General features: G+C 44.6%; 1 protein-coding gene across 4 annotated transcripts in view; it reads right to left on the bottom strand.

Annotated features, from left to right (window-relative positions):
- CCDC160 (coiled-coil domain containing 160) overlaps positions 1-14,910 on the bottom strand; it is a 28,732-nt gene extending 13,822 nt beyond the window's left edge. The window contains exons 1-3 of one of the 4 annotated variants that reach the window (XM_073599180.1): positions 14,799-14,878; positions 4,776-4,841; positions 3,543-3,618 (exon numbers count right to left, since the gene is read on the bottom strand). Coding sequence is in view for 1 of the 4 variants with exons in the window: in XM_073599178.1 (XP_073455279.1) it covers positions 1,502-1,518 (17 nt within the window). In the remaining 3 variants the exon portion in view is untranslated. Of the gene's footprint in view, positions 1-1,501; positions 1,545-3,542; positions 3,619-4,775; positions 4,842-14,798 lie in introns of all 4 variants that reach the window. The other 3 variants (XM_073599178.1, XM_073599179.1, XM_073599181.1) reach the window with 3 other exon arrangements.
- Positions 14,911-15,147: the final 237 nt, after the last annotated feature.

The raw sequence follows: 15,147 nt of genomic DNA, 5'->3' as shown, positions 1-15,147 counted from the left end.
CGATTTTCAAGCATAATCATTTACAATTGTTGTTTCTCTTATAGTATATTTTACTTCATGCGACACTTCCAAAAAAACTCTTAAAGAAGCTCGTCTGAGCGAAACATATAGAGTAAAAAGTGGTTGTACATGTTAAAAGAAATGATAGGGAGATTCTTGCAAATGTTTATTGCGATTTTAAAGAATTGTTTAAATAAAATTTATATTTTTTCTAAAATTGATTGTTTACTTCAATCCTTGGAACCTTAAAAGTCCCACCTGCCCCTTCCTCTCATCTTTTTGTATAAATGGGATGCGGTACCAAACTTTGATCTCATACACCAACAACATGTAACCTTATTTTAAAAAGTGCTTGTGCAAAAAGTGTTGATAACAATAAAAAAAAAAAAAAAAAAATCACAGTTCAGTTTGTTTCTTTGTATAGTAACTTCCAAAGTGACTTGTGCCTGGATCAACAAAAGCTTATAGCACAAGTTGAGTGAATTCCACACGTGCTCCCCTCTTGGTTCAACACTCACCGGAAAGATGTACCCCTGCAGGGTATATATTATATATATAGGATCATTTAATTTGAGCACGTATATGATTTAACATCGTTTATGTCTGTTACTTAAAGACACAACACCATTTTGGTAACACGATCAATTACCATAGTTTGGCGCCTATTTACACCCCCCTTCCTATTTTTACTAACTCCACCTAGTGGAGTCTTTGGGGGTAGGCAGCAGCTAACCCATTTTTTACCTCAGCGCGGAATTAACCATTTATTTTAGCTATGTTATGTTCATACCATACTCTCTGTTCGATAACAGAGAGTATGCCCCACTTAATATGCTTTATAAAAATAATGTCAATTTCTACCCTATTTCAGAGCGCCTCCCAGCACTCACATGACTGCTCACCTCTCTCCTCCTCTTCTCGGCCCCTCCCACTGTAGTTTTCAGCCCAAGAGAGGCGAGCAGTCACATGAGTGCCGGGAGGTGCTCTGAAATAAGGTAGAAAATCGGCATATTTTTTTATAAAGCATATACAGTGGGACACATGTTGTTATCCAACAGAGTATATGGTATGAACATAACATGGTGGCTTTACAACCACTTTAAAACCTGTACACACGATCCGAAAATCGGACGTCAGATTATCAGTTTTTCTTTGCATGCTAGTTGCATATCGAAAATGAAGAGTTTCCTAAAGTTACAAAAATATTTGCACGACAGAATAAAAATCGGAAGTGATGTAATGTGTTGTAGTGTATTTGTATTGTATTGTATTTTCAAATGACAACTGTGCTGATTAAACGAAAATTGTACGATCTGGTATCGTACGATAAAAATTTTTGTGCTTCTCCAATCTGATAATATTGGATGAACTGTCGTGATTGGCTCTCGAAAGCTCTGTACTAATGATCAGATTATCGTATGATCACTTCGAAAGCGGTATTTTTCGTCTGATTGTCAGATCGTGTGTACTGGCCATAACTCTTAGGCAGGCCATAGATTACCGTATTTTTTGCTCCATAAGACACACCTGACCGTAAGACGCACCTAGGTTTTAGAGGAAGAAAACAAGAAAAAAGAAAATATTCTGAACCAAATTATTTACCAGTTCCCATGATATGCAGCCTTACCAGTGCCCATGAAATGCAGCACTAGTGAGCTCAGTCACATCACGGTTTTGAATAACCCAGCACCCATGATACACGTCACACGGATTCGATGTATCATTGCATCAGTGTTCCATCTATCTAGGAGGCGGGACTTTGTTACAGTCCTCCACCTCGCACAGACTGGCATTCCCTGGTGAGGACATCATCACATCCGGCTGTCACTCAGACAGAAGACAAAGCAGCCCAGGTGGCCGCCACAGCCGTCCATTCAGCTGCTCGGGCTGCTCTGTCTTCTGTCTGTGGCTGAGTGACAGGCTCAGTCGGGAAATCGACAGACCGGTACTGTAACAAGGCGGTGATGGGGGGGGGGGGGGGTTGGGGGAGAGACCTGTTCAGTATTCGCTCCATAAGAAGCAGACATTTCTCCCCATTTTTTTTTGGGGGGGGGGGGGGGGGGGGGGGACGTGTGTTTTATGGAGCGAAAAATACGGTATAAGATTTTCTTTTCTGCAATCACGAGTTGCAGGAAAGAAAATTGCTCAATTCCTCCCCATCAACACTGACTTTGAATGCCTCCCGTGGAGCAATTGTGTTCTTCTGGAAGAGGGGCGTAGGGGGCTGTCCCTGTTTCAGAGAACACACAGTGATTATTACTAGTGGCTATAGCCGCTGGCAATAAGCGCATGAAAAAATCCGACAGGCTGGCTGTACCCAAGTTGATCAACTTGGGTATAAATCGGCCTGCCAATAGATGGATCAGATCTCTGCCGGTACTTGCTGAACCGGCTGAGATTTAAACCATCTATAGCCAGCTTTAACCACTTGCCAAACTGCGCTATACCTGAACGACGGCTACAGCGCAGCTGGCTAGTTCTTGGACTCCGTCCTATGATCCTGTGATCGTGTCCGCTGCGCACCCGCAGCACTGCGGGGCGCAGGCGGCGTGCTCTGTGATCACTGATGATCACAGATTGAGGTAAAGAGCCAATCAGCAGCTCTTTACCATGTGATCAGCTGTGCTCAACAATAGCCAGTTATTGGCACTCCTGTCAGCATGAGGAGAAGAGAACAGAGCCGGCTTCTCTAAAAGGGACATGTACACTGATAATCAGTGTCCTGATTATCAGTGCAGTCCCAACAACACCCACCAGTGCTGCCAATCAGTGCCAGCTGTCTGTGCCCATCAGTGCCACCTGTCAGTGCTGCCTATAAGTGCAGCCTCACCAGTGCCCACCAATGCCTATCAGTTCTGCCTCATCAGTGCCCATTACTGAAGGAGAAAAATTACCTGTTTGCAAAATTTTATCACAAACTATGAAAAAGTATTTATTTTTTCAAAATTTTCAGTCTTTATTGGTTTATATTGCAAAAAATTAAAAACAGGTGATTAAATACTATCAAAAGAAAGTTCTATTTGTGTGGAAAAAAAAAATGACAGAGTCACATGACCGCGCAAAGTGCGACATCGCTGAATGCTGAAAATTTGCCTGGGCAAAAGAGGGGTAAAAGTGCACAGTAGGCAAGTGGTTTAGGGGCTATCTCCAGGCAACAGGTAAAAGCAATATTGTCAGAAAGTTCAATCAATTTAACTTACTCTTAGGCAGGCCATAGAGTATATGATATTCTTTCCTGCAACCACAGGTTAAAGGGGTTGTAAACCCTAGAGGTTTTTCACCTTAATGCATTCTTTGCATTAAGGTGAAAAACCTTCTGTAGTGCAGCAGCCCTCCAGAGCCCCCCTTTTACTTACCTGAACTCGATCTTTCCAGCTTCTGGGGTCCCCCAGCGGTGCTCCTGGCTCTTCGATGCAGGGAAGAGCCATGGGCACCGCTGGGGTACCCCAGAAGAGGAGGATCAGGGCCACTTTGTGCAAAACCCTTGCACAGGAGAAGGTAAGTATAACATGTTTGTTATTTAAAAAAAAAAAGAAACAAACCTTGGCAACCCCTTTCAGCTCGATTCCCCCATCATCCATGGAGCTATTGTGTTCTGCCGCTTGAGGGGCGCCATCGCTGCCGGAAGGACACAATGAATATTGTTAGTGGCTACAGCCACTGGCAATAATCACATTCTAGAAATCTGACATGCTGGTTGTACCCAAGTAAATCGATAGATCGACTTTAGTACAATCAGCCTGCCCATAGACAGATCAAATCTCAGCCGATTTAGCTGGGAGATTCAAACCATCTATAGCCAGCTTATATATAAATGTTTCCACATAAGATTCACACAATGTTTATTCAAGATTTCAAATTGTATTAATTTAGAAAAAATGTGTGAATCCTGGGTGAGAGGTATTAGAAAATATAAATAGACCCATAGCTTGTATCTTATCCAAAGAGATGACCACACATGTAGTGGAGAGCCTTCCTGAGCATTGTAAAATACTTGTACTTGTAAAATAATCTTTGCTTTTTGACCTTTTTGCCTTTCTATACTTAAAGTGTCTTTGAACTATTTTTTTCCCCATAAAAACAGATACAGTGGAACCTTGGATTACGAGCATAATCCATTCTAGGAAAATGCTTGTAATCCAAAGCACTCGCATATCAAAGCGAGTTTCCCCATAGAACTCAATGGAAACGAAGAATCGTTCCGCATTGACTTCTACTACATGCAATACCGCATGTGGCCAGAGGTGGGGGGCGCCGAAGAGCCTCAGAAATACTTGGGGACAGCTCAGCTTAACTCGGAAACCGTCGGGAACGGAGTATTTCCGAGTCATTCCGAGTATTTCCGAACGGCTCCGAACCGTTCCGAGTGTCCCCGAACCTCTGGCCAAATGCGGTGCTGCACCACCCATAACCCCCGCTAGTGGCCGAAAAAGGGTTAAAACCACCCGGTTCTGCAGCGGTGCCCATTCAGTTTAATGGCAAGAGGGGTTTAGGAGCGGTATATACGCCGCTCCAAAGATGCTGCTTGCAGGAGTATTTCTTACCGTCCTGCAAGCACACCGCTCCAGTGTGAAAGCAGGAGAGGCGCTTTACAGGTGCTATTTTTAGCGCTGTAGCTCCTGTAAAGCGCCTCAGTGTGAAAGGGGTCTTATAGATCTGTACTCTAAAGGGAACGAATAATCCACCTATAATAAATACGCGCCACATTTACAAATCTCTATAGAAGTCCTCATTTGAAAAAATGTATTGCATATTTGCTGCACATCTGGATTTACCTTCTTTACTGTATTTAAAATACGATGAATATCACTGCTGCCATCCCTGAGCTGTCTTCTGATATGCTGTATGGAGATGGAAGGAAACATCATTCATTTTTATAAAACGATGTGCTATTAAATTGCTGTAAACTTTTAGACTTACAATCCAGATTTGAATTTGGCAGCAATCCCCTCTGCACCCACTGCTGGAGAAATGTACAACTTCTCACATATGTAGGTTACTCTTTTAACCCATACAACATACTAGCTATCAGCAGAGAGCAATGCCTAGCTGACTTTTCACTAATTAGTTGAGATAGCTGTCCTGTAATTTAGCAATGGATAGAGGTGAAATAGTAATTTGTAGAAAACAAATCTAAAATGCTTAGTCCATTATCACTAGCCCGCACAGCAATAATGCAGATCGCTGCACATCTGATGCAATTTAGCACAGCCCCATAAGTGGCATTTATGAAAACTGACAAGAAGAATGCTTATTCAGCAGTTATGCTGAGTGATAATCAACCACGGGTGCCAAAAAGGGAATAATAAATTGTTAAGACAATTGCAGATAAATTGCATTCAGATCAGGCTCTACGTATATACAGTTATTAGGTGAAGCACAGTATGAAAATGGCACATGACTGCATTTTTCATTTTCCTCATCCAAGTTCAAAGATATGCCGTATATACTTGAGTATAAGCCGACTTTTTCAGCACATTTTTTATGCTGAAAAAGCCCCCCTCGGCTTATACGCGAGTGAGGGTCTCCCGCTGTGTCATGTAGCCTTAACCGTTAGGTGGCCGTCCACTGTAACAAAGCCCCGCCTCCTCCTCGTCCGTGATAAACAGAACACTGAACACTTATACAATGCTGGGAAACTGAATCAGTGTTCCATCTATCACGGACAAGGAGGATTTGTTACAGTGGACGGCCGCCGAACAGTTAAGACTGCAGTTGCATGGCACAGCGGCAGACACCAGCTGTTTGTAATCAAAAGGTACAGGTGAGCACAGTGAGGCTGCAGATGGGCACAGTTTACCAGTAGCTGCTGCATTTCCCACCCTAGACTTATACTCAAGTCAGTTTTCCCTGTTTATGGTAAAATTAGGTGCCTCGGCTTATATTCAAGTATATATGGTAGTTTTTAGCAAGCTGGAAATTAGCCACTTGCTTACTGGGCACTTAAATCCCCCTCCTGCCCAGACCAAAATTTTCAGCTTTTAGAGCTGTCACTCTTTGAACGACAATTGCGCAGTCATACAATACTGTACACAAATGACATTTTTATAATTTTTTCCCCACAAATAGAGCTTTCTCTTGGGGGTATTTGATTACCTCTGGGTTTTTTATTTTTTGTTAAAAAAATTTAAAAAAGACCGAAATTTATTAAAAAAGATAAAATACAAAACCGTTTTATATTTTGTTATTAAATTTTGTGAACAGGTAATTTTTCTCCTTCATTGATGTACGCTGATGAGGCTGCACCGATGGGCACTTAGGCTGCATTGATGGGCACTGATAAGGCAGCACTGATGGGCACTAATTGGCACCACTGGTGGGCATTGATAAGGTGGCACTGATTGCTGGCACTGTTATGCACTGGGAGGTGGCACTGGCAGGCGGCACAGATGAGGTGGCTGTGCATCTTCCTCTTCGAGACCGATGTCCCTTTCACAGAAGCCGGTGATCGGCTATTGTTTCTCCTCACGCGTCAGCATGAGAAAAAAACAAAAAAATTAAACAGATTACCGATCTTCTGTTTACATCACGTGATCAGCTGTCATTGGCTGACAGCTGATCACGTGGTAAGGGGGTCTGTGACTCGGTGATCACAGCAGGGGGCGCGTGGGGAGCGTGTCTATTGACGGCCTCCCGGCAAAGTAGGTCCGCGCTGTAGCTGTCATTCGGCTATAGCGCGGATCTGAAGGGGTTAAACAGGTTGTAAAGTCTTCAGGTTTTTCACCTTAATGCAGTCTATGCATTAAGGTGAAAAACCTTCTGTACTGCAGCTGCCCCCCAGAGCCTCCCCTTTTTCACCTGAACCCATTCGTTCCAGTGACGAGCATGAGCCCAGCAGCTCCAGCCTCTGTCTCTGTCCTCATTGGATTGATAGCAGCAGGAGACATTAGCTCCCGCTGCTGTCAATCGAATCCAGTGACACGAGAGCGGGGGGTGGAGCCAAGTCCTGCTGTCTGTGTCAATGGAAGCAGAAGTGGACACAGAAGTGGTTCCTCCGCGCTCTCATGCACATTGCTGGATTGACATGGGGTTCAGGTAAGCATAAGGGGGGGGGGGGGCTGCCCCCAGAAGGTTTTTTTACCTTAATGCATAGAATGCATTAAGGTAAAAAAAAAAAAAACTTCTGCCTTTAGAGCCACTTTATTTTGAGATGTGCCTTGTGCTGGTGCCAGCTAAGATGCAAAAAATGATAAAAGCTGCATGCTCAGTTTACAGCACTGTGGAGGTCTGAGTGCCGGGACGACTGGCTCCTGTATATGCGCAGGAGTGACATCATCCCACTCTGGCCAATGTAAAAGCCCAAAGACCAGCATTCAGGTGACCACTGGAGAAGTATTAAAGTGGTACCAAATCCAAAAGGTTTATTACCTTAATGTGTTAACTGCATAAAGGTAAAATGTCTCCTACTAGTTGTCCCTCCCCCCCACTCCCCTCAATAAATACTTGCCCAGCACTGGTTCCCTCTCTCCCCTCTCACAGGTTTAGAGACAGCAGCAGGAGCCATTGGCTCTTGCAGCTGTCAATCAAATGCTGTGAGGAGGGAGCTGGGGCTAGGCCAAGCTGCGCTGTGTGCCAAAAGACGCACACAGCTCAGCTTGGGAGCATGCCCACAGGTGTGCCACCATAGGAAGTCGCTTCCTATGGGGGTGCACCAAAAAGAGATAGAGCCAAGAGAGCGACAGAGGGGCCCCAGAAGAGGAGGTTTTTCTCTCAATTCCCCTCTGCCTGACACTAGCTAATGCTTTTACCTGGACACAGAAGCAAATGGTGTTACCACATGGCTGCTCTGTACAAACAGGAAGTGTCTTGTGCCGCTCTGTCCTAATTCTCTATTAATTTCCAGTGCATTCTTGGATACAGGAACCTCCACTGCCTCTCCCCCAATACCCAGTAAACACTTTATATATGTTTTACTAGTACACCATAAATACTATAGGTGTGCATAAAGAGGTTGTAAAGGCATAAGCTTTTTATCTTAATGCATTCTATGCTTCTCTGTAGCACTTTACATGAATGAATGGAATAGAGATTCCATTCATGAAATGAAATGACAGTCTGATACATTCACGGTTACAATGATCAGCTGTCAGTGGATATAGCAGCGATCGCCGCCTATATCCATTGTACGGGGGGGGGTTGGTATACACATGTATACCAACCCCCCCAAGTCACAACTTCACACCCCCCCCACACACACACACACACACTCTTCTGCCGCGCTCTCCAAGCTGACAGATCACAGAGATCTGTGCAGGGAGAAGCTGCAGGCGGAGGGAAGGAAGGAGAGATGCCGCTCGGAGCACCCATGGATCGGGGGTAGCATGGGGGGGGGGGGTGATCAGAGGTATTGGGGGGACACATCTACCCCATGCAGCACCTGAAGCCGGCGGGAGTGGCAGAGGAGGGATGACGCACATGTGAATAAGCCAATAGAGCAGGGATATGCAATTAGCAGACCTCCAGCTGTTGCAGAACTACAAATCCCATGAGGTGTAGCAAGACTCTGACAGCTACAAGCATGACACCCAGAGGCAGAGGCATGATGGGACTTGTAGTTTTGCAACAGCTGGAGGTCCGCTAATTGCATATCCCTGCAATAGAGGGCTCAACCATTTGGGGCCATCTTTCAACTAGGTCAGTGATGGCGAACCTTGGCACTCCAGATGTTTTGGAACTACATTTCCCATGATGCTCAACTACACTGCAGAGTGCATTAACATCATGGGAAATGTAGTTCCAAAACATCAGTGGTGCCAAGGTTCGCCATCACTGACCTAGGTGTACTACAGGGAACGCCCATTGAAGGACTGTTTCCCTGCCGGAGGTGTTCTGTGCATCCCCATGCAGTCAGTATCATTCATGTCAATCAGGATGCAGCGGCTGCATGGACACAGCCACTGCTCCCAATCTGACATCCGTGCGGGTGCACAGCCCCAAATGCAGACAACGTGCATTCAGAGACACGTACCCACATATTGATATAGAGTCATATTGGGCGCAGCTATCCACTTTGTGTGTGGCTGCTTGTGAACAGTGGCAGCCACTGTCATTCGTTTAGACAGGCTGTACTTGTACATCTGTATAATGCCAGCCTGATTTGGAATTTTGAAGTGTATTTTACATAATGTCATGAATAAAGTTAGTGTACAATTTTTACTACTTGGGTGTAGGATTTCTATATGTAGTGTCCTTAAAGTGGTTCTAAAGGTAGAAGGTTTTTTATCTTAACCACTTAAGGACCAGGCCTCTTTTTGAGATGTGTTGTTTACAAGTTAAAAACAGTTTTTTTTTTTTTTTTTTGCTAGAAAATTACTTGGAACCCCCAAACATTATACTTTTTTTTTTTTTCTTCTAACACCCTAGAAAATAAAATGGCAGTCGTTGCAACACTTTCTGTCACACTGTATTTCACCGCAGTGGTCTTATGCCCCGTACACACGGTCGGATTTTCCGATGGAAAATGTCCGATCGGAGCGTGTTGTCGGAAATTCCGACCGTGTGTGGGCTCCATCGGACATTTTCCATCGGATTTTCCGACACACAAAGTTGGAGAGCAGGAGATAAAATTTTCCGACAACAAAATCCGTTGTCGGAAATTCCGACGGACAAAGTGCCACGCATGCTCAGAATAAATAAAGAGATGAAAGCTATTGGCCACTGCCCCGTTTATAGTCCCGACGTACGTGTTTTACGTCACCGCGTTTAGAACGATCGGATTTTCCGACAACTTTGTGTGACCGTGTGTATGCAAGACAAGTTTGAGCCAACATCCGTCGGAAAAAATCCTAGGATTTTGTTGTCGGAATGTCCGATCAATGTCCGACCGTGTGTACGGGGCATAACAAGCTCACATTTTTTGGAAAAAATACACTTTTTTGAATTAAGAAGTAAGACAACAGTAAGGTTAGCCCAATTTTTTTTTATATTGTGAAAGATAATGTTACGCCGAGTAAATTGACACCAAACATGTCACGCTTCAAAATTGCACCCGCTCGTGGAATGGCGACAAACTTTTACCCTTAAAAATCTCCATAGGCGATGTTTAAAAAATTCTACAGGTTGCATTTTTTGATTTACAGAGGAGGTCTAGGGCTAGAATCATTTTTCTCGCTCTAACGATCGCGGCGATACCTCACATGTGTGGTTTGAACACCGTTTTCATATGCAGGCGCTACTCACGTATGCGTTCGCTACTGCACGCGAGCTCGGCGGGACGGGGCACGTTTAACCACTTCCCGCCCGGCCTATAGCAGAACGACGGCCGGGCGGTGGTTCAGTTATCCTGACTGGGAGTTATAGGACGCCCTGCAGGATAACAGCCGCCTCGCGCCCCCACATCGCGGCGATCGGTGGTACGGTGTGTCAGTCTGACACACCGATCTCGGTAAAGAGCCTCCAATCACGGCTGATCACAATGTAAACAGGAAAAGCTGTTAATTGGCTTTTCCTCATTCGAGTCTGACAGACAAGAGTAGAGGAGAGCCGGTGGGCGGCTCTCGGATGCCCACACTGGACCACCAGGGAAGCCGCCAGGACCACCAGGGAAGCCCCCAGCATGTGGATGGCCAGGTATGTACCCCATGGCCATCCACATAAAAAAAAAAAAAAAAAAATATGTCCAATACATGCCAATCAGTGCCCGCACCATTACAGAAATAAAAAAATAAGTGATGCCCAGCAATGCCACTCACCAGTGTATTTAGTGCCACCCATCAGTGTCCCTCAGTGCCACCTATCAGTGACCATCAGTGCCACCCATAAGTACGCATCAGTGCCACCCATAAGTACGCATCAGTGCCCAGTGTCACCCTATCAGTGCCCATCAGTGAAGAAGAAAACGTACTTATTTACAAAAAAATTTAAGAGAAACAAAGAAAAACTTTTTTTTTTCAAAAATTTTCTGTCTTTTTTTATTTGTTGCGCAAAAAATAATCGCAGAGGTGATCAAATACCACCAAAAAGAAAGCTCTATTTGTGGGAACAAAATGATAAAAGAATTTGTTTGGGTGCAGTGTAGCATGACCGCGCAATTGTCATTCAAATTGCGACAGCGCTGAAAGCTGAAAATTGGCTTGGGCAGGAAGGTGTATAAGTGCCTAGTATTGAAATTTTTATTTTTTTATTTATTTATTTTACCTTTTATTTTTACACTGTTTAAAAAAAAAAAAAAATGGTGTCACTTTTATTCCTATTACAAGGAATGTAAACATCCCTTGTAATAGAAAAAAAGCATGACAGGACCACTTAAATATGAGATCTGGGGTCAAAAAGACCTCAGATCTCATATTTACACTAAAATGCAATAAAAAAAAAATTGTCATTTAAAAAAATGGCCCTTTAAAAGCTATGGGCAGACAGAAGTGATGTGTCATGGAGACGGGTGGGGGCCATCTTCCCCTCACTCGTCTCCATGCACTGCCAGTGAGAGGACCGGATCACCTCCGCCGCTGCTGATGGCTCCGGTAAGAGGTGGAGGACATGGGAGCGTGGTGGGAGGGGAGGCCCTCTCCCGCCGCCGATAAAAGTGATCTCGCAATGAATCCGCCACAGAGACCACTTTTATCTTGTACCCAACCACTGGCCGAACGCGGGGATACCGGGGTTATGGCAGCTAGCTGCTGCCATAACAACGATATCCGTCCTCAAAGTGAGGACGGATATCGGTGTCGGCAAGTGGTTTATGCATTCTATGCATTAACAGAAAAAAACCTTCTGTGTGCAGCAGCCCCCCTAATACTTACTCTTTCTTACCAAATGTATTGGGACGCCTGCCTTTACATGAACTTTAATGGCATCCCAGTCTTAGTCCGTAGGGTTCAATATTGAGTTGACCCACCCTTTGCAGCTATAACAGCTTCAACTCTTCTGGGAAGGCTGTCCACAAGGTTTAGGAGTGTGTCTTTGGGAATGTTTGACCATTCTTCCAGAAACTCATTTGTGAGGTCAGGCACTGATGTGGACGGGAAGGCCTGGCTCACAGTCTCTGCTCTAATTCATCCCAAAGGTGTTCTATCAGGTTGAGGTCAGGAGTCTGTGCAGGCCAGTCTAGTTCCTCCACACCAAACTCGCTCATCCATGTCTTTATGGACCTTGTTTGTAAACTGGTCCAAATCATTTGGTGGAGGGGGGATTATGGTGTGGGGTTGTTTTTCAGGGCTTGGGCTTGGCCCCTTAGCTCCAGTGAAGGGAACTCTTAAGACATCAGCATACCAAGACATTTTGCACAATTTCATGCTCCCAACTTTGTGGGAACAGTTTGGGGATGGCCCCTTCCTGTTCCAACATGACTGCACACCAGTGCACAAACAAGGTCCATAAAGACATAGATGAGCGAGTTTGGGGTGGAGGAACTTAACAGGCCTGCACAGAGTCCTGACCTCAACCCGATTGAACACCTTTGGGATGAATTAGAGCGGAGACTGCGAGCCAGGCCTTCTCGTCCAACATCAGTGCTTGACCTCACAAATGCTCTTCTGAAAGAATGATCAAACATTCCCATAGACACACTCCTAAACCTTGTGAACAGCCTTCCCAGAAGAGTTGAAGCTGTTATAGCTGCAAAGGGCAGGCCAACGCAATATTGAACCCTACGGACTAAGACTGGCATGCCATTAAAGTTCATGTGCATGTAAAGGCAGGTGTCCCAATACTTTTGGTAATATAGCATACCTGTGCCCCATCTCGATCCAGCGATGTTGCATGAGAGCCTCAGCTGTCTGGGACTCTCCCTTCTCATTGGCTGAGACACAGCAGTGGGCGCCATTGGCTCCCGCTGCTGTCAAAATCAGTGAGCCAATGAGGAGAGAGAGGGGGGGGCTAGGCCAATCCGCAGCTCCATGTCTGAATGGACACACAGAGCAGCGGCTCAGCTTGGGTGCCCTCATAGCAAGTTGCTTGCTGTGGGGGCACTCGGCAGGAGGGGAAAAACTTGGCTCTGTGCAAAACCACTGCACAGAGCAGGTAAGTACGACATATTTGTTATTTTTAAACCAAAATAAAACAAGACTTTACTGTCATTTTAAAGTCCCAAGGAAATGTGTATGTATTTGTAAATGTATTTTAAACAGGCTAAGCGGCTGCGGCTCTTTGCATGCCTGGGTCATTCCAGCCACAAGAATTCTGCAGGCTGCATGTAAACGTCTGTATGAAGAAGGCTTACTTCTTCCAGTGGTATGATAAACAGACCAAAAGGAGGGGAAATAACAGACATTCAGGGATTGATTTACTAAAACTGGGTAAATGCAAAATCTGGGTTTTTTTGTGAAAGCCTAAAGTGGAACTCAAAGGCATAATTTGTGTCTATAGGTACAAATCAGCTTACCTATAGGTACTGTAAATAACTCGATAATGTCATCGGCGCATGCGCTTTGAGCCTAGGTTGACACTGACAGCGGGAATGAAATTGTGCAAGTTCACCTGAACTCGCACGATTTCATTCCCGCATGTCAGTCCAACCTCGGGGGGTGATTTCAGAGACATCTGTGCGTGCGGGTTTCTGCACAAATGTCTACTGAATCTACTACAGAAACTGCACAGATGTCTATTGAAACTACTACAGAAACACTGATTCGGATGGCAATAGCCTCCGATTTGCCATGCAATTTGACATGTCAAATCGCATGCTAAATCGCTGCAATGTGAACCAGGGCTGAAGGAATGGCAACCCGTGCCGTTCCTTCAGATAGCTGTGCTGTGAATGACGGCTCCCCTCTGCATGCGTGGGTGGCGCCATTGCGGCTACGGCAGTCACGCAGCCGGAGCCCGCAGACCCAGTAGGAAGACAGGTGAAGGATGGCGCTGCCTCCAGCAATTACATCGCTTTGCTGAAGGGCTTCGTTTTCAGGTAAGTGTCACATAATACCTTTACCTTGCAGGTCCAGGAAAAAAAATAAAAAACACCCAGTGCTTTAATTCAGCAACCTGAAATTAGAAGCTGATTGGCTACCATACACAGCTGCACCAGATTTTGCACTCTCCAGTTTTAGTAAATCAATCCCTCAATCTCAGGGTGTACATACACTTTAATCTCTAGGACTATGAGACACTCAGCATTGGAGAAGGCACGGGATGGTGACAACAGCATTTGCAGCCAATCAGCGCCGCCAGTCAAACACAGGAAGTATCAAATGGCCAAGATATTGACAGGATCATCGTATACATATTCGAATGATTCAAAGAGAAGAAATGATTAAGTTTTTTAGTATTAGATTCAGGTGATCACAAGGGACCCATTACGAGAAGTTCACATTTTAGCATACCTCCCAACTTTTTGAGATGGGAATGAGGGGCACCTATTATCAAAATATTATCAAAAGTATGTAGACATTGGACACACCCCCTTTAAAAAGGAGACATATACAAAAAAAAAAATATATATATATATGTATATGATGGATTAGTTAAACTCATAAGTGTTTTTTTTTTTTTTTTTTTAACCACTACTATTCCTTTATATTCGCTTTTGACATTTACAAATGCAGCAATTTAGAAATTGGATGAAAGGTTTAGCACTGGGAAACATTTTTTTTTAAGGATAAAAAGTGCATTTTATATACAAACTTTATAGATCAGACCAAAATGAGGGCCAAATGAGGGGAATGAGGGACAGAGGGACTTTGTTCCAAATCATGGAGAGTCATGGACAGTGGGGAGCTATGTTTTAGGTTTACATACACTTTAAAGTAAACACACATGAACCCCTTTAAGATTTAATACAACAGCCTAAAAAGTAACAGTTAATAAATATGTTTATGTCTTCCAAAAATAAACTCACGAACACAGCAGAGTTTAATGCTTACCCGGTCTGCAGCAGGACTCAAAGGACACAGATTGAATTCCGCGCAAGCGCAGTGGAGTTTCCAGCACAGGAAGCGTGTGAGCAGCTCACCCTAGCAACCGAAACACGCCGCTGGCGTCCAACCAGACTCTTCTTGCCAGGAACCTGTGCCAGCCAATCAGCTTTTAAGAGTTGTAGCTAATGGCTTTGTAAACTGCGTTACATGAAAACATCATGTGACTGGAATCACATGGCCGCTGAGCACATCGATTGATGAGATTCTCCGTTCTGAGCCTGAGAAGCCACAAGTGCGACCTCTACTGGTCACTGAGCAGAGCACAAGCCAGAAGTGTTTCTGTGCACGCCGCCTG

This window comes from Aquarana catesbeiana, linkage group LG09, assembly GCF_042186555.1.
Source record: "Aquarana catesbeiana isolate 2022-GZ linkage group LG09, ASM4218655v1, whole genome shotgun sequence".
Taxonomy (NCBI): Eukaryota; Metazoa; Chordata; class Amphibia; order Anura; family Ranidae; genus Aquarana; species Aquarana catesbeiana.
The sequence above is the reverse complement of the archived record's forward strand: the minus strand, read 5'-3'. Positions and strand labels throughout refer to the sequence as shown.